This window comes from Nyctibius grandis, chromosome Z (genome assembly GCF_013368605.1).
Source record: "Nyctibius grandis isolate bNycGra1 chromosome Z, bNycGra1.pri, whole genome shotgun sequence".
NCBI classification, from domain to species: domain Eukaryota; kingdom Metazoa; phylum Chordata; class Aves; order Nyctibiiformes; family Nyctibiidae; genus Nyctibius; species Nyctibius grandis.
This window is the reverse complement of record NC_090695.1, coordinates 90,556,545-90,578,538: the sequence shown is the minus strand read 5'-3', so window position 1 is coordinate 90,578,538 and position 21,994 is coordinate 90,556,545. Positions and strand designations below refer to the sequence as shown.

Below are 21,994 nucleotides of genomic sequence, written 5' to 3'. Positions count from 1 at the left end.
GAGACCTGTGCGTTATTCCACCCACCCGCTGCGCTGAACATGCGACTCGGTGTGTCACATTCTCTACGTACACTATCTGAACCCAGCCTTTCAGTATGCTTGACATTTTACAGAATAAAGAGATGACCTAGTGACCCAAGCAGAATAAAACAATACTTTCAGTTGCAAAGCCAGCATATGGAGCTGCTGGAACTGTTGCAAGACTGCTGCTACGGTACAAAACTAGCAATAAAGAAAAAAACCCAAAACTATCAATAAAGAGGAAAAGAGGACCACTGCAATCAGATGTGAAAGATCTTCCACCTGCAGAGGTTATTTAAATCTTTGGAAACACGGTGTTTGGTCACTGCTGCTCCCTCAAACCACAAAACTCTAAGTATTAATGATGCGTTGTGGGAAACACAGCATGTTCTCTTCTCCCTGAGACCTGTGCAGGGTGGGTGAAGAGGGACACTGATCTCAGAATCACAGAGTCAATCAGGTTGGAAGAGATCTCTGGGACCATCGAGTCCAACCATTGGATCCAAGGACTCCAAAACTGTAGCAGATCACGATAACCCTCCAGCCACCATCCTCACCCTCACTAGCATGTGCAGGCTGGTACGTGCTCCCACACCTTGCAGAGATGCTCTGCTTGCACAAGGCTTTGCTGCAGAGCCCGGCTAGCACAGGTCTTGGTCACCAATGTGGCTGGGACCAACTGGGGCAGGGAAGTGCTGTTGTGCAGGGCGATTACCACTTGCTCCCGAAACATCGATCTGTGCCAAGCCCCAAGGAAGGAGCAAGCATCGGCCTGCTTAATGTCTCCCTCCCCACAAAAGCATCTTTGCAAACCGACTGTGGGGAGGAGCCATTCTGGACCAATAAACAACTGTCCTCAGGAGAGGGTTTCCTCCTCATTTCCTTCTCTTTCCTGGACTAGGGATTTCTCCACTCAGATAATGCTGGAAAACCATTGCTATGCAAAAACTCTCAGCGCCCTGGTTAAAATAAACTGAGGAAAGGGCCAGCTTACCTTGCATTGTCCCTCCCGTGTGATTTCAAGAAGTTCATATCACGATATCTGGACAGGAATGCTACTAGCTGGTCATTTGTCCTGCAAGAGAAAGAACAAAAAGATGCACAAATTACACTGTGAAAACTGCTATGTCTGGAGTAATTTATCTACTTACTGTTCTCATTTGGGGACCATCCGCAGACTCTTTGGAGGAGGCAGTTGCTGAAAAAACTTCCATCCTGCTGCTAAAATTCACTGCCACCCTCTACTCAGGAAAGTGTACTTGGAAAGGAGCACAGCTTTATTACATCTTAATGAATTTCCTGTCAACTCTTGGCAGATGTTTTAAGCATTGTAACAGAGCACATATTAAGTAATACTGCTCAGCACTTGTTAAGTATGAAAATCCAGCTGTGAGATTACTGCATTGATATTCCCATTTTCCATGCTTTGCTAGATCTTTCCTAGGGAATTTGGTTAAGTATCTATTGGCATTTTATTTGCTTTCACCCTTGTAATAGAGAAGAGGCCAAGGTTGGAATGCATAAAGCAAGAGAACTTGGATGTCAAAATGCCAATATAATTAATAGGAACAAAGGAATTTAGAAGGTTAATTCCAATTAGTATGACTGGCAATCTGACACCAGTATTTTCAAATTTCAGCTGACGTGTCCAAGAATGCATTTACGCTTGACAGCTTTTGTGGTCTGTTATTTCTTTAACAATGGAGCAAAAATGTTCTCTTTTTATCTAGGTCAGCATATTTAGAAAAACCGAATAAATCATATTAAAAAGTTCTTAATCTCCTGAGCTGCATTCAAAACCACAACATTATAGACACACCACCATTTAAGCAATGGTCTGTAATGGAGTTGATGGCAGAAAAACTAAAGATAAACCAGCTGTCAATAGTACTGTATCTTGAAAACATTTCATTATTATAAGCCCCAGAAAGCTAAGTTAAACAAGAGTCCTGTACAAAATGCGTTTAACTTCTGGGGTCAGGCTGCAACAACTTGGGAATGTTATCAGCCTAGTAAACTATCTTCATAATGTCATTGGTTTTATCTGGACCAAATGAAGAATCTGCCTATCAACCAGCCTGAACGACCAGGCTGTAGGAGCCGGAGACCCTCCTCCTATGCTCACTCATGTGAGCTGTAGTACCTCCCAGGGTCAGACTCTGCATCTCAATTTGGCAACCTCAGAAAACTGCTTTCTGTATAGTAAGCTGTGCAGATTTTCACATTTGCTGCTCCAGTGATTCTCCATCTTACTGGGATGAATAGGCATTTAGTGAATTTACTTAGCAATGCTTCCACATGAAATGGTTTCAATGGCTGACATCTTCGGGTGAGTTTCTAGGCAAAAGCTGGCATGCAAAGATGATCTTTAGAAATATAACCAAGTTTGGAAGTGCTTGAGCTTTAATTTCCTTACAGGATAAAAATCAAATCAACCAAAGTAACAATCCACACCACTCAATAAAACACCATTGTTTCTAGATTGCTCACCAACCTATATTTTGCTATTCAGCAGTGCTCTACCAAGTGTATTTGGACTTGGGGCTGCCACACAAACTTTTTAATGCTTCTAACTTTTTAGATAATGTTTATAAATGCCCACATGATGTTTAGCTCTCAAAATAATTAATAATTGACATTTTCCCACTTCTTGAGTTTTACTCTTTGTCCATTAAGTACGCTTCTTTTCATGGGTTGACAACATGGAAATAAAACATCACATTTCCACTTGATAAAACTTCCTAGTTATTTGACATTTAGATTTATGCGGTCAACCAATTCAGTGCTCAGCATGGGAGCACACTGAATTTCTATTAAGCTTTCATTCAAACTCTTTCTTCTGGCCCCAATATCATAAGGATGCTGCACATCACCTCCAAATTATTCCACCACATGACATTAAAAAGAAAATCAAAAGTATTGAACATGCCGTAGATGCTAGTACAGTTGCTAAAATCCTCCTCACCTTTCAGAAGACTTTGCCTTCAGGGGTGTATTTCCTAAATGCCTCTGGCACAGATTGCTACCACACTTCTTCATGTACAGCGGCAGCAGAGTCTTTACACCATCGCAGTGCCTCTGGCACCAGCTATTTACAATGCCTCTGGCACTCCTTTTGAGAAATACTAAAGACATGGGCCTATTTTTTCTCTAAGTAAGGCAATGGAAAGCTGAGATTTTCAGCTGAAGCCATCACTGGCAGCAACATCAACTCCACACTGCCAGATTAAATTCTGCTAGAGCTCCACAAATTTCAAGGATAATTCACTGAGCATAAATCTGGCACAAAACCTTTTACTAACCATCACGGTATAACAGAAAGTAACAAGTGCAACATATTTCTAGTATTTCCTTCCTAACAAGGAAATAAAAAAAGTCACAGAAATAGGGAGAGCAGTTCATGCTACTGATTAAAACACACTAATATACATATTACATTCCTATCAGTTTCCCCCATGTGAAACACAGCACGAAAACAGATCAAGGAAAAAGCCTGTCCACAGTTGGTGCATGAGGCTGGAGCTGATGTATGCATCCACACAGCTCCCACTTTTATTTCCTTCTGTTATTAAGCTCAGAGGGTGAGGCACCAAGGAGAAGGATTAGTGAGCTGGTTACCTGTGCCGTTAAGGAGGGATGGAGGATGATGTGAGAGTAGAGAGGCTGAGAGAAAATGTGCAGTTTTCAAGTGTGCAGCATGCAGAAACAGGAAACTAATCCTCCAGTGAACTCAAAGTGTGGAGAAAGCTCGTGTGTGTGGGAGGGCTTCCACGAGAAGATGGCAAGTGAAGAAGACTGATGGGGAAAACAAAGTGTTTTTGACTTCATTGATGTAGATTTGGTGTTAAGCAAGGGCAGGTCTGGCAGCTAGGATGGAGGGGTCCATCTCCACCAGAACTTTACTGAGGTCACCTCAGTAAGGTCCTGCTGCTCAGCCCAGGATTAGGGTCAAGATTAGAGTTAGAAGTCTAGGGAAGAGAAAGGTGAGCCCTATAGCAAGAAGGGAACTCAGAAGATATTGCCAAAGCAAAGCAAGGTCTGCTACTAGTGTTTTCTCATGAGCAGCCCCTGGCCTGGGACTGAGCTGTCCCAGGGCATGAGCAGGCTAACCAGGCACTCAGGAAGCACATATACATGCTGAGCATGGCAATAATTTCAGAATATAGTGTATACACTGGGGACTGAAACAGAGAACTGGAAAGAGAAACACTGACTTTGTGTTTGCATTGCCTGAACACGCTGGCAGGTCTGCCCAGGAAGCGGCATGAGTGCATCCCTGCACACCACCACAGCCAAACACTGCGGAGAACAAAAGGTAGTGCTGGGCTTGCTGGTTTTAAGCAAACCCTCCAAGTCCTGGTGACTAATCCAAGCAAAGAGCCGAGATCCCCTTAGTTTACAGCCGTGAAAATAGATTAAGAAAGTCTTCGGAGAATCTGAGAAAAGGAAAACAAGCGACTGTTACTTTTGAAAGATAGTGAAGGCTAATACAAATATCCTTGATTCAGCAAGGTACTTTAACGCATGGGCAACCTGAAGGATGTAAGGAATAGCAGTCACTTCAATGAGACCATTCATATGTCAAAACTTACACAATTGCATAACAATTTGGCTAAGCTAGATCAACAGTTCAGAAACTTTTGGCAGTGCACAGGTTCGGAAACAAGAAAGTTTGATTCTGCACAGGAACTAGATGAAGGAAAAAGCAACTGCTCTCTTGGGTTCTAGGGCTGGACTCTGCCACTTTGGTACTGCAAGGGCTGCCCCCTGCGTGGTGAGAGCCTGGTGCCCCTCTCAACGGGGGTAATTTCAGACATGCTGGTGATGGTCTGCCTGTCCCAGTGTAGACCCTGGGGCTTCCCCGCGATAGTCTGGACTGGGAACTGAGGGGTTGCCTGGGCACAGAGCATGCTGTGGCTCCACAGACAGATGAGACCCTACTGATTAAAACAGGGAGCAGTAACAGTAAGAAAAACTTCCTGGGGATCACAGATTGCTGCAACCCAAAAAGCCACCGACTTAACTGAAAACCAGCCCAAACTTCAGAGCCCACCCACAATGACGCTGTGGCAGAGGCAGCGCCACTGAAAGTCTCTTTTGGATTCTTTTCTGCTTCAGCGGGCGAGGTCACAGGTAGAAAGCTTCAGCTTGCCATCTGCTTCAAGTGAACTCACCAGTGAGGTCTCCAAAACATGTCCTCATTTTAGGCAAATCCCCAGACTGTGTTTATAATCTATTTCCTTTATCAAGGACCAGACTGGGCAACCTTGTTTCAAACTTCATGAAGTGTCAGGGGCTGCAGTGTATCTGCCTACAAAGTACAGATCACCTCTCTGTCTCCTAGTCACTTAATTTCTGATCTATCAGAAAGGTAAGGCTAAATAAATGTTTTCAGACATTATGCATATATTCAATATTTCTGCTTGGAAAGCAGCTCTCGTACTGGAGAATTTTTTTGTTACTGGCTCAAGGTTTGAGATGAAATCTAATGAGATCCATGGAAATCTTCCTATGGTCTCGCTAGGCTTTAGACTCCTATAGGCAACTTCATTCTCTTCAGCCCTGCTCGGGAAGGGACGGCTTTTACTGCACTGGCTCTTGCCAGGCCGCTCTCAGCACTTCATGCACCAGGAATACCCTACATTGTCCCAACTTAAAAGTCTGTTATGAACTTATCATGAATTACATGCACAAGCATGGGCTAGGGACAGCTGCTAAGCTGAACCCAGACTAAGTTCCATTTTTAATCATTATTTTCTGGCTTTATTTTCTTTTCTTCTCTTTTCTGTATGCCTGCTCTTACATGCAAGCATCAGCACTGAGAAGTGGCTTCTGCTACCCCTTCCAGGCAGCTGTAACTCACTTTAATCGCAAATGTGGTTACTTGTAAATTACAATGTTGGAACATGAAAAGCTAGAGCAAGACAATTAAAATGTGCCTTTAAAATTGTTCAAAACAGACCCACTCAGTCCCGGTTCCACACTTCTCCAGAAGCAAAGGGCAAAGCCTGCTGGAAGCAACAGTATCTTGGCCTCTTAGCAGTTTCTCTCCCCAAGCACTAACCTGATTTGAATATAATTTTTGCCTTTAGTGCTTTTGTCACTGTTGTAATCTTAATGCGTGGAAGAGTTTTTCTCTCACGCATTTTCTAATTTGACAAGTAAAAAAAATATTAACACCTTTTTTATTGCTACATACACGGGACAAAAGGAACTTTTCATTACCCTGTCTACTGACAGACTCCTAGCAAAAGAAATGTAAGTGTGCCCGGGTTGTGACAATTCACAGTACTGGTCACAGTAATTGCTGTGTTAACCACACGACATTACTGAGACAGACAGGCAACACCAGCAAACCATCCTGCCGCAGTCAGGTAAGTGCATAATAGTTGTTAGCTGCAGCGACCAGCAATCACTGAACCTGGAAGTCCTTGCAACTAAGCACGCACCGGCACCTACAACATTGCTGACAATGCTCCTGCAGCCACAGCTCTGAGATTTTTTTTATATATTTACCATATTTTGCAAAGACAAAGTCTGTATTCCCTAGAAGAAGAACACTGAAGTGCTGAACTGAAAGAGCTGCGCTGCAGTGACCGTGACCATGCTGTGCAGTGACACCAGAACCTGGGGTCTGAGGGCAGCTCCTGAATTCAGGCAGCAGGTCTCACCAGACACCGACGTGCACACCTCCAGGCTAGGCCATACGCTTGCTTTCGGTGCAATTCAAACAGCCTAGGTTAGTACAGAACAACATACCCACTTGTGAGGAGACGGCACACTAGAAATGGATACAATTATTAATCATGATTAATTTAGCACTATCTAAAGGCAAGCCTGCTAGCTGCTGCGCAAGACCCCATAGCTGCAACAGAGGAACGTGAGTGGAGGGAGGGGGTTACCCCTTGCTGTGGTGAACAGTGGTGTCAGCAAACACACCAGTAGTTCTGCCGTAGTGTGGGGTGCTGGAGAGGTAGGCGAGTATCACAAAAGCAGTTGAACAGACAAAAAAAACAGAGTAACAAACATAAAGGGGAAAGCGTTTGGGAGAGCAGGGCAAGGAAGCTAATGTGGTTTGAAGTAGCAATGAAGGGCCCCTGAAGCAAGGATGATGAAGGCAAATATGTAGTCAGAAGAGGTAAGTCAAAACCGTTACAAGTTCTCTCAGTGCCCAAAGCTTTGGATTTCCACCCGTACCGGCCTGATTCCCTTCCACAGTTTCCTTTCCCAGGGTCACAGCGACTGTGCGAAGGCACAGCCCTGCAGAACCCAGATGTACAGCAACCCCAGCAGCTCTTTGCCAAGAAACTATTTCTAGAAGGTCCCTATAGAAGAAAAAGACTTCAGAGAAGAAAACTGGAATTATGGGGCAAACTCATCTACTCAGAGCTAAGCATGATATTACTCCACGGTTAAACATGCAGATGGGCACACAAGAGCCTGGAAGTGAAGAGCTGAGTGCCTTCAATTTTGCTACCTTCTTTTCAATAAATTCTAATAATTATGATTAAGTTCATTGATTTCAATAAATGATTAATTTAATCTTACTTAACACATTACTGTAAAGTATTCGGACATGCCATCGCTGCCAAGGCCCCAGTGACAGAAGGAGCTTTCCTTCTCGGACTGTTCCTAGCCTGGGGCTATCCTGCCCTGCTGCCCTCTCCCTCTTACGCAAGCAGTGCCCGTGTTCAGACCAGCTCACCAGCTTCTGCAGCTGCCAGCAGCCCCGCATCACCACACGGCACAGAGGAGGTGGGGAGGAAGGACAGCAATCGAGGAGATGGGGAAGAATTCTTGCAAATTCCCACATACACCTGTATAGAGTTCAGTGCACTCTGAAAGCTTCACACCCATGTCTGCTGAGGACATGGCAGCACTTGGCAGTGAAGCTGGTGGGATCTTCCTACTCCAGTAAGAGACCGTGATCCGTACTGGCCCTTCCGCCGTGCCAGCTAGCACACGTGCGTGTGTGTGCATGCCGTGCACGGGTAACCTAACAAAAGGATACAACAGCGAAATGATTCAGCAGAAAAAAGCAAAAACCTACAAGACCTCTTCCTGAAGGAAATGCTTACAGCAAGAGGATCAACCACGCAAATGCGGCACAACAATATAGGAAAAAACCCCTCATTGCAGGGTTCAGCTTTCGGACCCTGGATAGAAGCCTGACCCTCTCACTGATGCTCCCAGCTCCTCCTCTCTCCCCAACGGCAATTTAGTGCAAGGGGAGGCTCAGAGGAGCCTGACCTCGGCTCTAGCCAGAGAAAGAAGATTCTGCCATCTAAAAACACAAAGAAAGGGGAAGGCTATATTTAGCCCTCACTATCTATCACAGAACAAATATCAGCATGGCAGGCATTTCTCAGAGAAGCTGATTCCCGTTACAGCAGTCATTCGTAAAACGTACCATAAAAATGAGAACGACAGATATGATTTCAGAGGCCAAATGCATGTGGAAGGTTCTAGGTGACTGCTAACACCTCTGCTTTTACAACAGTGTTGTCTTAAATAGCTTGTTTTGTCTTTCAAGTCAGGTTTAACAGAGGAACAAGATGATGGAAGAAAACTATTGCCTTAGCAGCTCAGCTCGCTCGAGTACTTGAAAGATTGGAGCTCTGCTCCAGCAACAGCGCTGCCATCTGGGCTGGGAAGTCGCACCCGCGTATCTGAAAGCATTAGCGCTCTGCATTTTGATGCTCCAGGCACTGCTCAGTCATCATACGGGATGCAGCTACTCTCAGTGCAGCTCTGCCACTGTTGTATGACTCTCAAGACATTTTATTAGCAATACAATCATCTTTGCTGTACTTTCAATTACTGCTTCCCATTCAACCGTTGTCTGTTTCCTATGGAAAAGAAAAGAACTAACATAGTCACAAAAGAGTGAGAGTCGTCTTTAAATGTCACTCTGCTGAACAGACCTCTTCCTAGTGAGACTACATAAATGTTTGGGTACAAAGGAGATCTACTGAGAGAAAAAGAATATTCTCCATCGTCTGCTTCCTGAGCCACTCCACAATCTATTTTCTATAAATTCAAGGTTTCAGATGGCATTCATAAAATAAATAACTAAGCCCACTGCTGACAAGCAGCAGTACATGCTTAAATGAAAATCCTAAAGAGACCATATAAGAGAATTCCACCAAGGATTAATGAACAAATGTGATTAAAACCATCTACAGCTCTGGACTTCAGCCAAAACGCTGCCAGCAGTATTTGATATGTAAATGCTTAAAACATTTGCTATGTGCACAGCCGTTGATGCAAAGCCTCTATAGAGAGTTTCTTCATCTAATTAGAGATATTGGTTTAGCAAACTTTAGAGTTTATAAAAACCCTCAACGTCTCATTATTCTTTTAAAATAGAATATTCATTTGTGTGGAATGTTTTCCAGCCATATCCCATGAAACCCTGAAACGTCTTTGGCTAATGAAAAACTCCAGCCCTGTATCAGCTAATAAACCCTCCAGCTTTTATGATAATAAAATACTCACCACATGCACTCATTAAAACTTTTTAACTTGTTGCTTTTGACTTTCTTAACTATTTGCTAATCATAAAGTATTCTACTCAATTTCCAATTATTTTATAGTGCAATTTCAAGACAAGCATTTAAATTATCCAGGATCTTATCAAACACACCATACTATAGCGCAATCACTGTGTCTCTGATCTGGTAAAGCACTTAATAGCATGAGCTTAACTGTAGCACACTTGCAGCTTTTCTGAAACGATGCGACTTTCACACTATATTCTCATAAATTGCTTTATGGGTAAGGGTCTACATGTCCGTGTTTTAGGAAGCAGCATGTGCAATGATTACACACAAGACGAACTGAGACATGTCCTTTAACTAATCTTAGAGCTTTTAGGTACACAAGTACACTTATTAAGGAGACTTTTCCAGGTACGTTAATCCAGTTGTACCTCAGTTTGTCCATCTCTACCACAGATATATCACACAACTCATCGATGGTTTGAGATTTCACTCATCGATGTTTACAAAACATTTTTTAAAAATCCCCTCAGTCCCAGGAGTACCTCTGAACTGATCTGAGGAACTCACTTGTCTGTGACAATGACATTTTCTGAGCATCCCTACTGCTGCAATAAGAAGTAAAGAAATAAGAAAAACACCATCCTGTAATACTGTGCCATATGCAGCTCTTTTCTTCCCAATTTTAAAGCAACCTATGTATTTTACAGTAAAGTGATGCAATGCATTAGTTTTCATTTCATAAATCTAATTATATGCAATCGCTAAGCCTAGATTATACGTACACTTATCAACAATGAATGCACTGAAAAAACACTTGAATAACAAAAGCTTCTGAAGCTCCTTCCAACTGTGCAACTGCACAGAACCTGGTACACATGCAAATTATCAAAGAAAATCAGCTACATGCAGGATGAATTATTCCCTAAATAACCTTGTGTTGATGCACTCAACTCAGAGGCATTTTGCTAGAAAGGAAGGAAACGTTTCACCCTGATTTGTTAACAACTGTCTGTTTATTTCTCTAAGTTTATGAATGATCAGCACATCACCACTGGTATCTTTTTTTTTTTTTCATCTTGCTAGCCCAGAGCTTGAGTGCCTGACAGATAGCTTTGCTAAAAAGGCCTGTAATTGCATATTTCCAACAAATGCTTTTAAGTAAAGGCAGCGATGTGTGTCTAACTTAGATAAGGGGTAGAAAACTTGTTAAAGGTATATATTGTAGTAAAGCAAAATTCCTTTCCCACTACATTCACAAGCGATGTCAGTTTAGTTGAACTGCACGTACGGAAGAAAGCTCATTTTTGTCAGTGCTGGCAAAACCTGTTTATCCAGCCTTGCTGGCATTCCATTATTTGTATTTGGAAATTAAAATAATGCAGATTGGTAAAGAGAAAATACAGCAATGTGGGGTTTAGACACTTCAAATTATAATCTGATCCAAAACACTTAGCATATTTGGATAAGGAACCCACAGTTTTGATGCTTACTCAGCATTATTGCAGCTCCAAGCATGAGGTGGCTCTCCTACACTAAGGTGCCACTCTTGAGTAAGCAGATTTCCTTTTGGCATTGGTGAATTTCATGTTCACAAGCAGAAGTTTCTGTTCATGCACATTAAAAAAAAAAAAGAGAAAAAGTTGTGAAAGCTATTTAAGAGAGAGCTGCCACGTTTGCCTGCTCCCCACTTCAGTCTTTGTCTGCCCGGAGTACAAGGAATTTGTCTAGCCATATTTTAGTCTGTTTATCTTGGCTCTGGCACATTTATAGTTTGTTTCCAGCCTTTTTTGGCTTTTGATCGCACCAACATAAATCTGAAAATTGAAAAAAAATAGCCTAACATAGGACTTGCTGTTTTAATTTCTGTTCTCTGGTAGAGTCAATGGTTAAAATTGTCACCCCTGCTGTGGTTAACAGGCATGTGAGGGATAAGCCATATATGTGGTTCGGGTCTCTTATGCCTTTGCAGACAAGATGCAACATCCTTCAGCAGCAGAGTGGAAGGTGTCTGACTCTGGCCAAGGAGGTGGGCTCATGAAGGGGTACAGCTGCTGCTCCGGAGCCAGGCCAGGACCCTCAGCAGTAATGCTACAGCTCAGCTCAACTCCACCCTCCCCTGAGCACTCCCTGCCTGGGGAAGTGGTGGAGTCACCATCCCTGGAGGTATTCAAAAGATGTATAGATGTGGTGTTTAGGGATATGGTTTAGTAGTAGACTTGGCAGTGCTGGGTTAACGGTTGGACTTGATGATCTTAAAGGTTTTTTCCAACCAAAACGACTCTATGATTCTATGATCAATTACTTTTTCTTGTCCATATTTACTCTCCATGCCACATGGCAGACTTTCAGAAGACAAGCCAACAACAGTCACCGCTCTGGTTCAAAATTAATTCTTCCCAAATTGATGCAAAAGAAGGAGAAGTATCAGTGCAAGCAGGGGCAGGAGAGCTTGCACGTATTGTGAAGAACTTCACGGGAAACTTGTCACATGCAGCCAGATGGGTTCAGACAAAGTACAATGAGGCCAATGTTCCTAGTCACTTTAGCTGACCTTCCACTAATAGCTGCCATTAACAGTTTAGTCAGCAACTTTCCAAAGTAGCTGTGGTTAGGATAAATGGAAAGAATTGTGATTTTCATGATAAAACTGCACTGGTTAGGTGGATGCCATCAACAAGTCCAAGTCTGAATGTTTTTAACCTTTTTCTATTAAGACTGGATGAAGTGATTGAATGCAGGGCGTGAAGCTAATGAACACACGCTGTCTGCTGAAAATTCAGAGTGGAAAGGCTATTTTAATATTACACTGTCAAAGGTCTATCATATTTTACATTTTTATCTATAAGGAAGTTGAGTGTTGACCTAAGTGATCATTTTGATAGACAGTGAGCAGGAAGCAGCAGCGTACCTCGATAGGTTAGCTACACAGCTTTAAGCCACGTTGCTATTTACATTGGGATGAATATTTAAAGAGGATTCATGCCCAGAATGTCTAAATTTAATGATGTTATTTACTTAATTTTAACCCCGCAAGGCAAAAAAAACCAACGTCTTGGGTGTTATTTTCTCTCTTTTCAGCGTGTTCCTAATTTTAACAACTGTTATGACAGTAAGGGTTTTCTCCCACTAGAAAAAATAACTTGTGGAATGACAGAAACATTAGTGAATGCACTTTCTGCCCATACTTCTAACCAAGTGCATGTTGGAAGACAGCAGTACACAAATTAACCATTATTTTGTTCCTTAAAATACTAATATTCTTACTACCGTCAATAGTGAGACAAGTTCTTTCTTGCAATTCCTTTAATCAATGAAGAAATACTTTTTTCCTATCCTCTTTCCAGCTGATCAAGCCCTATGCAAAAGACTGCATTTCGTTCTGTTTTCGTATCTGTAACACTCCAAAATCAGTGCAGTGCCCTCAGTTTATGCTAGCATAAGCCAGACCACAAACCTGGCTCTGTGTTCTTGCAATGGGCTATGGGAAATCCTAACAAAACTTCTTTGGTGTTTCCCAGTTTAGAGGCTAGACTGATTAGGCTGTAAAGGTATGTTGTTAGCGTGTATGGATAGCACATTAATAGATGAAAATTAGCACTATCTTCCTATCACTCTGAGAACTGTTCTGTTTTTCCTTGCTTACTTGTTTCATAGTAGGTAATTCTCCATAGGAAAAGTTCCTGAGCAACCATTTTTTTTTTTCCATAAGGCCCATTCATTAATGTGTCAGAGTGGGAGAAAATGTAAATGCTGCCAGTTACTACATGACTTCTAACAGCTGCTGAAATGTATTTACCAAGACAACTTACTTTTCACGGTTGCCTTTGCCTGCTATTACAATAACAGGCCATTCCATTACAAATCAATTGCATCAATACAGAGATCAACATAGAAAACGATCACATTTAACAAGCTAACACATGAACTCTTGATGGACCAAAACACAGGCCACCCTCCTGCCGACGCTAGGGTATCATCTGTAAGGATGCCGCACTACAAAGAGTTAAGATAGACATGACTATCCTATGTCAGAAAAAGAACTGAGCCCACTTAATATATTTGCTGAAAAGCATCGAAAAAAAAATAGTAGTGAAATACTTGCCTAACCAGCTGCTAATACCCAAGGATATTTAATTATTAAAACTAAACACGATAGATTTTTAGGTTTATCAAAGCACTGGGATTTTATTTAGTACAGAATGATGCTCCCTGCTTTGCATTTTTTTAGTGTTTGTCTGCCATTGCATATTCATGTACAACCTCATCTGCCTACATGATACATCCCATTTTGATGAAAACAATAATCACTGATTAAATAAGCAAGTAGAGTGAGTGCAGAAATAATCAAGTCCATTACTCAAATTAGTGAGACTTTGGTTAAAAGAAAAAAATCGAGATATTGGGCTGAATGGGATCTTTTTGTTTGTTTATACTGTGTATATTTACATGGTGTATTTTATATTCAGCAATTTTTTTCACCATCTCTAAAATTAAATTACCAAGAGTTTTGTGTAAAAGAAAAGAAATGAAAATTAAATATGAGCATTGATTTAAAGCAACCGTTCACTTCATCTAATTTATACATTCCTGCATCCATCTGAAATTTTATTTGTACAAGTCAATAAGAAAAATGATTTGCTCATTAGGTTGGGTAATTATAATAAAAAATTCTCACTTTCTTCCAAGTAAGTGGGAAGAAAAAGACCTTGAGAATGTTTTATGTGAAGTAAACTCAGTCACAAGCAGTATTAATACCACTGCCTTCTCCACCCTGCCCATCATTGCAGAGCTTTGCCTGCAGATCGCAGAGTCTGTCAGTCTGGGGGCGCGAACCTGCTGTCCTGCCAGAGCGGAGACCCTCCGGCATCTGTGAAGAAACAGCCGTGTGCACGGCACTCCCCTCCTGAGACACCCCACCTTGGGGCTAGGATTCTCATCGTCACATGCAGAAGGACAAGGTGAGGGTGACACGGGTACAGGTATGAGGCTAGTCCAGGCTGTGTGCCAGGGATGGATCTAACCAGCATATCCACCTCGGATTTAAAGTCCATCGTTGTGGGATGTGTGTTCCTCAATCAACTGCGACAGTCTTGCAACTTAAGAGTCATGAGAAATCTTCGTTTTTCTGGATACAGTTGTTAAGGTGCCACTTTTCCAGCTTAAATGTTAAATTTTGGTCATTTGTCAGTTTCTGAAATGTAACTTGCTCTCGCTCTGACTGTGTGTTCCCCATGGGCTGTGATTCACCCCGTCACCCCACCCTCACCCATTTGTCATATCAGGAAATGAGAGCCATTCAATCATATCTTCCCCACATCACTTTCAAAATCAGCACGTGCCTGGCAAAACACCAAAGAGCAGTTCACTGCAGGACTCGAGTGAAAACATTCCTCCCCACACACTCGGCTCGCCGCTGAAGCCACCCCGCCACAGCCCCTCTTTGCAGGGCCACCTCCCAGCTCCACTCAGGGGAAAGCACCACAGACATGCTCCCAAATGCAAAGGTCCAGCGTCTTCTGCAAAGCTCACCATCTGCAAAGCTCACCAGGCACATTCCCAGCTGCCACACAACACGGTGGCTACCCAACGCTTTGTGTCAATAAAGAAATGGAAAGCACTCATGCAGGAGTGCTCTCAGCAGGAAACCTGAGACCACCATCCCACTGCTGGAAGGTATAGCTTAGTCACTCAATATTGGTATTGGGTCTTGCCATCTCGCTGTTTAATTTGTGGCATAAACCTAAACAAAAAGTGGCCAACATAGTCTCACATTGCTCTGAGAGCAGATGGTCCTTTTGATGAAGCGGGAAAGATGTATCTGGGTAAAGAAACTTGTTTTTTTTTCCATCTCACACTTTCCAAGGAAAAGGCAAGAGGGAATATACACTCATCCAATGATGAGCTTCAACCCCCTAACTAGAATTATGCCAAGAAATGAGTGGTGGGACCCCACTAGCAGAGGGGCCATGTGGTGCTCTCTGTTCCAGGGACGGAGCCAAGAGCCCTTCCTCCTCCCAGTGAGACCCCACTGCTGAAGCCCTTTCACAAACCTCATTTAAAAGTAAAGTGAATTCAAGTAAACCAGGCCCTTTGCAAAGCTCCTCGTGGGCCTGCCACTCCCTTTGATCCGTGAGCTGCTGAATCAACCTGTCGGAGCACATCAGTTCGAAGGACCAGAAGGCAAAATGGGGAAAACGGGGTCAGGCTAATGGGATTTAACATTAATTCTGTACCAAGCCTGAAAAGATGGAAGAACAGGGCCCGGGGGGTGAAAGGGATAATGAGCTGAGAGTTGATGGAAGGAAACTTAATTGGTTTTAACAACAGAAAGTCACATTTTGTTACCTTTATTTGGGTTGAGCAATAATCTTATTTTGACAATTTGTGCCAGCTGATGACCTGCCCTACTCTTCATTGGGACTGTTTTGGAGTAAGTCAGTGAACAATGCAGCGCTGGGATGAGGGGTACAAACATGTGGCAGAGAGGAGGTCTGAGTGAGAAAACTACAAAGGGAACATGTAGATCCATAACTGATATAACTGGGGCTGATGAGAAGGCAACTGGGAGGGTCAGAGGCTGGTGTTCCCACTCACTGCTGTGCTCAACAGAGCTGCAACCAATACAGTCTTATTTGATCATGAGATCAGAAGAGAACCAGTGGTTCACGTCAACTCAAGAAAAGACTGTAAAAAAGGTACGTGAATTCAAGTTAGGCAGTCTGTCACCAACGAATCTCCTGACCCTGCTGAGCCCTACTGCCTAGTGGACAGGAGGTGACCTGGCGTGATGTCCTGGCTGCCTCTCCCCTCCTGGGCTGCAATGGTTCACAAACCTGGAGGGTCCTCCAGGCGCTTTGTGATGATACCTAACACTGGTATCTCTTGACACACCACGTGTACCAGCTTCACATACAGAAGATTAGGGTGTTTCAGCCTTCAGCTATAGTTCTGTAACTGTCACCAGCAGCATCACTTGAGCCCTGTGGGAACAGTTTCAGTGCCCACGTGATACCACCTATAGGAAGGTTTAGCAATGACATCGACTCTCGTAGAGCATGCATAGCCACGACTCCTACAAGCCCTTGCCACGGAAACCAGCTGGAAGCTACATTGCACCTGACTGACATGGCGCATCTCATCTTCAGAATACAGTGATCTAAGTCAGTGCTAAAACATCCTCCAAGGTTGCCCCAATTATTTAAAGCCATAATGCGACACAAATAACCAATTTGGATTCATACACCTTTTAGTCTTCAGCTGCCCCAACAATGCATTGTTGCAAGATTACTTGCTAGAAATTATTTTGGTGCAGCAAACTTTTAAACAGAGACTGACTCTGTATTTGGAAAATACTTGGCCCAAAACCAGTTCCTAATGCAGCAAAGAGTGCAATTATCCTGATGAACTGTTAGGGATGCTTGTGCCTACAGCTGCTTCATCAAGTAATGCTGAATGATGGATATAATTAAATGGCGTGCAGCAGAGTGGAATGTGTGCTACGATGAAGCATTTAGGGCCTCATCCCTTCCGATCAGCCTGGAACTACAGAAGTGCAGTCACAAACACAGTCAACGGTATTCAGCATCACTATTTATATAGAGAGAGATTCAGAAGTACCATATAAATGCATTGTGACTAATAGTGCTGTGCAGGACGAGCAGAAATAAAGTACTTAACTGTAGTAAGGTGCAACTGTAAAAGCCAGCTAGCCATTAACTCTACCTGGGATTGCACAGCAAAATGTGTGTCTTGAATTTCTGCACCACCAGGTCAAAGCTTCCACAATATCTCAAGTTTTGACTAGTTGGCACTAGACAGGACCATCAAAAAAGGAAGTTTGGGAGAAAGAGCGACATTCTGCAGCACATCCCAAAAGTATGCACAGAAGTGCCCTACTCTCTTCTGATCCACCTAAGTTCTGCCGCACTGAACATGCACACAGGTATTGCTTTTGGTCTACAGAGACATGAGAGCTGAGCTGGGCCTCCTTTGCAGCATTTACAGACTGATGAAATGGGGTTTGTTCCCTGCAGAAGAGAATGAAGGTGAAGGAGACTCTTAAGCAACTCCCATGTAAGGGAAGATCTCAGCCTCGTGCTTCCCACCTCTGTCCTGCAACCATCCTCCTCCATCCCACACCTCCCAGAGACCATGGACTGGAGAATCAGCGCATGGCATGGTCTTAGGGACATCATTGAGTGACAGCAGCAGGCAGGCAGAGCAACACTGGATGCCTCTGTACAAGTTAATACACTATTTCCCATCAGCGCTCCCCATAAATTCCAGGGAGCGAGGCAGCTGGTGGCCAGTTGGCTCTTACCTTGCACCATGATTCTGGGAAAAAAGGAGTTTCCACTGGATCAGAGTAGAAAGAAGAGGCAGTTGGGACTGTACACTTGTGCCACCCTTGCTCTGTAACCACAGTGGGTTACTACTGCATTTTATACAGAAGTGCTTTTTAAAAAGTATCTGTTGCTCCAAAGTAGCTTTAATTCTGTTGTGAAGTATTTCATTCAAATCAGCCCTTCAGCTCATTCACATGCAGCAATCCTGAATATAAAAACGTCAAAGTGCATCATTTAATATCAAGACAAGGCCAGAATTTACGTATAAATTGGTTGAAAAACTTTTAACATCAAATACTACTCAACTCTTACATTTTTAGCCCTATTTTGGAGGAAAAGAGTTCATCTATTCATCTATTGCTCTCTGTTTCAATATCACCACTAAAAGACTGAATCAGAACAACATTCTTCCTCACCCTTTAATGGCCTTTTGGTTTGCAACTATTTAAGAGTGACTTGGGAAAGGTATAATAGCACATGTTGTTTCATCTTCACTTTGAACTGCCACCAGATATTATTTTGCAGCTGTTTTATTGTAAGTGGCATCCTGAAATCTAAACAAAAAAAGTGTCTTAATGGCAATTTCAACAGATTTTTAATTTCCTGAGAGAATTCAGTGAGGCCACAAAGGGAGAGCATGTTTAAAATGTAATGCTATAATAGGAATGTTTCCCTCTTTCAAGCAGTTTTAGCTTTTAGAATTTGATAATGATTTTACTGAACTTTCTAAAAAAAAAAAAAACCCCACCCCAAAACCCAGCTGAAGAGAGATTAAAGAGTTTCTGCTCATAAAACCCAGGTGAATGCCACAAGGACCTGTTTCTCTGCAGCTTCTGCTACCCACCTACTAGATCCACAGAGTAAAAGCCACTTGAAGCAAAGCTGCAGGAGAGCAAGCCACACCTGGGATTTCCCTAAAGACCAGCATCCCACTACACTCTCAAACCCCACTGGAGGTTCTTGCCCAGGAACGCAATGAGCAGCTGAGTACCATGGGAAGGGCTTGCCAGTATGGGACTAGTGGGGAATTTTGCTAACCACGGATTTAAAGTACAAGAGCCATTCTGCACAATGGACCTTTTCTTTTTTACTTGGTTACCCCAGACTATTTGTCCACAAAGACAAGTTGCAAGTGAAAACCAGATTTCATAAATAGCCTTGGAGCTGTGAAGGAGAAATAACTGAGCTGGCAAGATCCTTCATGCTGCTCAATGCCTTCCTCAGCCCCAACACATCAGTTACCCTTACAAAAATACTATTCTAGATATTATTCTAGCATCCTGAAGAGTAAAGATGTAACTGTGTTGCCTAGGAACCAATAGTACACATTACCACATTTGTACTGTTACCATTTATAGATCAGGCTGAATGGTATCCAGTGAGGACCCACATTTAACTCTCTTTTAGGAGATAAGACTTTTTTTCAGTCATAAATAAGTAAAAAATATATTGCATCCAGAAAGCAAATGGCAAACAGATGAAAACCCTTTGGCTCTTCGCTGGAGAACCTCCCTGTGAGCAGCCTCAGAGCCAAGAAAGAAGATACCAGCCAGGCAGCCCAGCAAGTGCTCAGATGCAGCAATGCCCATCAAACTGTAAAGCTTGGCATCTGGGGCTTTCATCTGCCAGGCGGTCCTCTGAGTGGTCTCAGACGCTGGCTCAGATGCTTCACATAGATAGTTCACATAGGAGGAGATGAAGGGCTGAATGTTTAGCACTGTAATCGACAAGATAATGTGCTGCCAAGTACAAGGGTACTTCAAGTAATACTGCTATTCTAAAAACGTGCTTTATTGATGCATCTTTAATCTGCATGCGCTGTAGAGATGCCTGGATGGCCAAACCAGTGTCCAATTTGGGGTGCGTTTATTTCTGTTGCCAGACTGAGGTTGCTATGAAGAACATTTCAGAAGTACTAAATATCAAAAAAAGTTACTAAGAGCTGCAGATGTCACAATTCTCCAAAAGCAAAAGCTGCTTTATAGCCTTAAACCCAGGAGGGGAGGTGGAGAAAGAGTAACCTCAGCTGTTGTGGCTGCATAGAGAAAGGGTGGGTCTCCCATCACTAACATTTGCCAGGTTGAAGAAAATATTATGTTAACACTAGATGTAAACAAAATTTTTAAGCCACAATAATTTCAACATTTCACTCCACCCACTTGTGACCATGTGCAAAACCACTGCTTTGCCAACCACTGATAATTTAACAGTAAAACAGAGAAGTGGGATAGCAAACCAAAAAGATAACCTTCAAAACATACATAAATCTCAAGCAAATGTGCTGGCAAAGTGAGGAAAGAGGAGGAGAAAATGTTATTTGAGGGATTTAAGAAAGAAGCACATATGAAATTCTCAGAGAATGCAGATTCAAGGAAAACACTGATAAAGTTCCTTTTTGGACAGGAAAATTTTTTCAAGATTCCCTGTGAAGCATTAAGAGTGGATTGACATCTGGCTTGCCAGATAAAGGTATTCTGAGCAAACAAAACTGCATACAACTTCAGCTACAATACTGAGATAAAAACCTCAGGCGCTGGCATCTTAACAGATGTTGTACTGCAAAAGCTACCTGCGCTGTACTCCCATCTAGATGTATAGATATGATTTACCAGTGCTTCAGTTCAGGATAACATTCAAAAGGGCACTTTAAAGAATGCTGTATTATTTGCCTAGTGCCCGGTACATTATCCTAGTGGCAGGGCCTGCATTTCAGAGCAGCACTGCAACAGGTGGCTTTGTATGGGGCGTAAGGTCAAATTCAGCCCTGGAAAGTCAGTATCTTTTATACAGCCTTTCACGTCCAGCACCAGCTTACATATACCTGTAAGAGACAGGTCTGAAGTCTGAACCTCAGTGAGACATAGAATTGTTAAATTAAGTCAAGTCAAATTGAGGAGAAGTCAGAGAGAGAGAGAGAGAGTGGAACTGCCTTTTGAGCCAACAGTTTTGGTGATCCTATTTGCCATTACACAGCTTCCATCAGCCCTGCTGGCTTTGGGATTTCTAAGTTCATAAACATCAAGAGGGAACAACTGGGTCTCAGACATTTCTCACAAAGCTGTATGTGAAAGCTAAGTTCTTTGTTTCAGTTTTAAGAAGATATTTTCCTGCATTTCCAATATTGCATTTCAAGTCTGCGCATTGCAAAAGCTGAGAAGTTTCCTAAAAGCAGATGGACAGCTCGAGCCTGATTTACTCACTCCATGCAAACTGTATTCTCTCACTTTTTTCTCCCAGTCACCTGCTTCAAATATTCTGTTATTTGGTCAGCTGCTCAGGTGGAATCTGGGCAGGTCATGGTAAATTTGACAGAGCAAAAATCATCCTTGATGTAGTTTATATAAAGTGGTAGTCACCCATGTTTTGCAGGGGATGAATCTGGGCCATTGGCTGAAACAAGGAAGTTGCTGTTCTCCCAGGTAGTTCTGGCACCTGAAAAATAACTTGAAAAAGTGCTGAAGCATTTTTCCCAAAGGTTGAACTTCTTTCTAAAACCTGTTGGTTATAATGATTTCCACCCACCACCAGAATAAAAACTTGAAGACCTATTCCCTCCACTCTCACCTTTTCACTCATGGCAAACCCTTTGCTGCCCAGGGACCTTGTTCAGAAGTCATCACTTTGGTTTCGTATTAACTAATACTTCATCTGGCTGCTCACAGAGGAGGAGAATTATAAATAATTACTTTTCCTCACAGCCATTTTGTCTTCAGTTTCCTTTCTTGATATCCAAAAGCAGCAGCCCTGGTATAGCCCCAGTGTAGGACCTGGCCATGTAAGCTATTCGAGATGAAAGCTGTGAAGACGACAGATGAGTGAAAGGACAGTTTTATCACTACTAGGCTGTCTACCACATTTGGATTTGGCAGGACTTCAAATAAAACTGTTGATTTTGGGTGGTTATCTTTGCGAACAACTCTCAAAGAGTCAGGAGTGCGGGTCTGCAGGAGGAAATGCGGGACAGAGTCAGACTGCTGCTGGCTGATTGGGCTAGAAACATCGACCTGAGAAAAAGGTTTATCTGCTTCAAAGGGCATCCCTCAAGTTTCTAAAGGAGCATTTAAATCTTTAGATGAATATTGATATTTAGCATTAACAATGTTACCTTGACCATCAGAGGACAAC

General features: G+C 42.7%; 1 protein-coding gene across 1 annotated transcript in view; it reads right to left on the bottom strand.

Moving 5' to 3' along the window:
- XYLT1 (xylosyltransferase 1) overlaps positions 1-21,994 on the bottom strand; it is a 191,395-nt gene that overhangs the window by 34,392 nt on the left and 135,009 nt on the right. Inside the window, exon 5 of the mRNA XM_068423168.1 lies at positions 1,016-1,096. Coding sequence (XP_068279269.1) covers positions 1,016-1,096 — 81 coding nt within the window. The remainder of the gene's footprint in view (positions 1-1,015; positions 1,097-21,994) is intronic.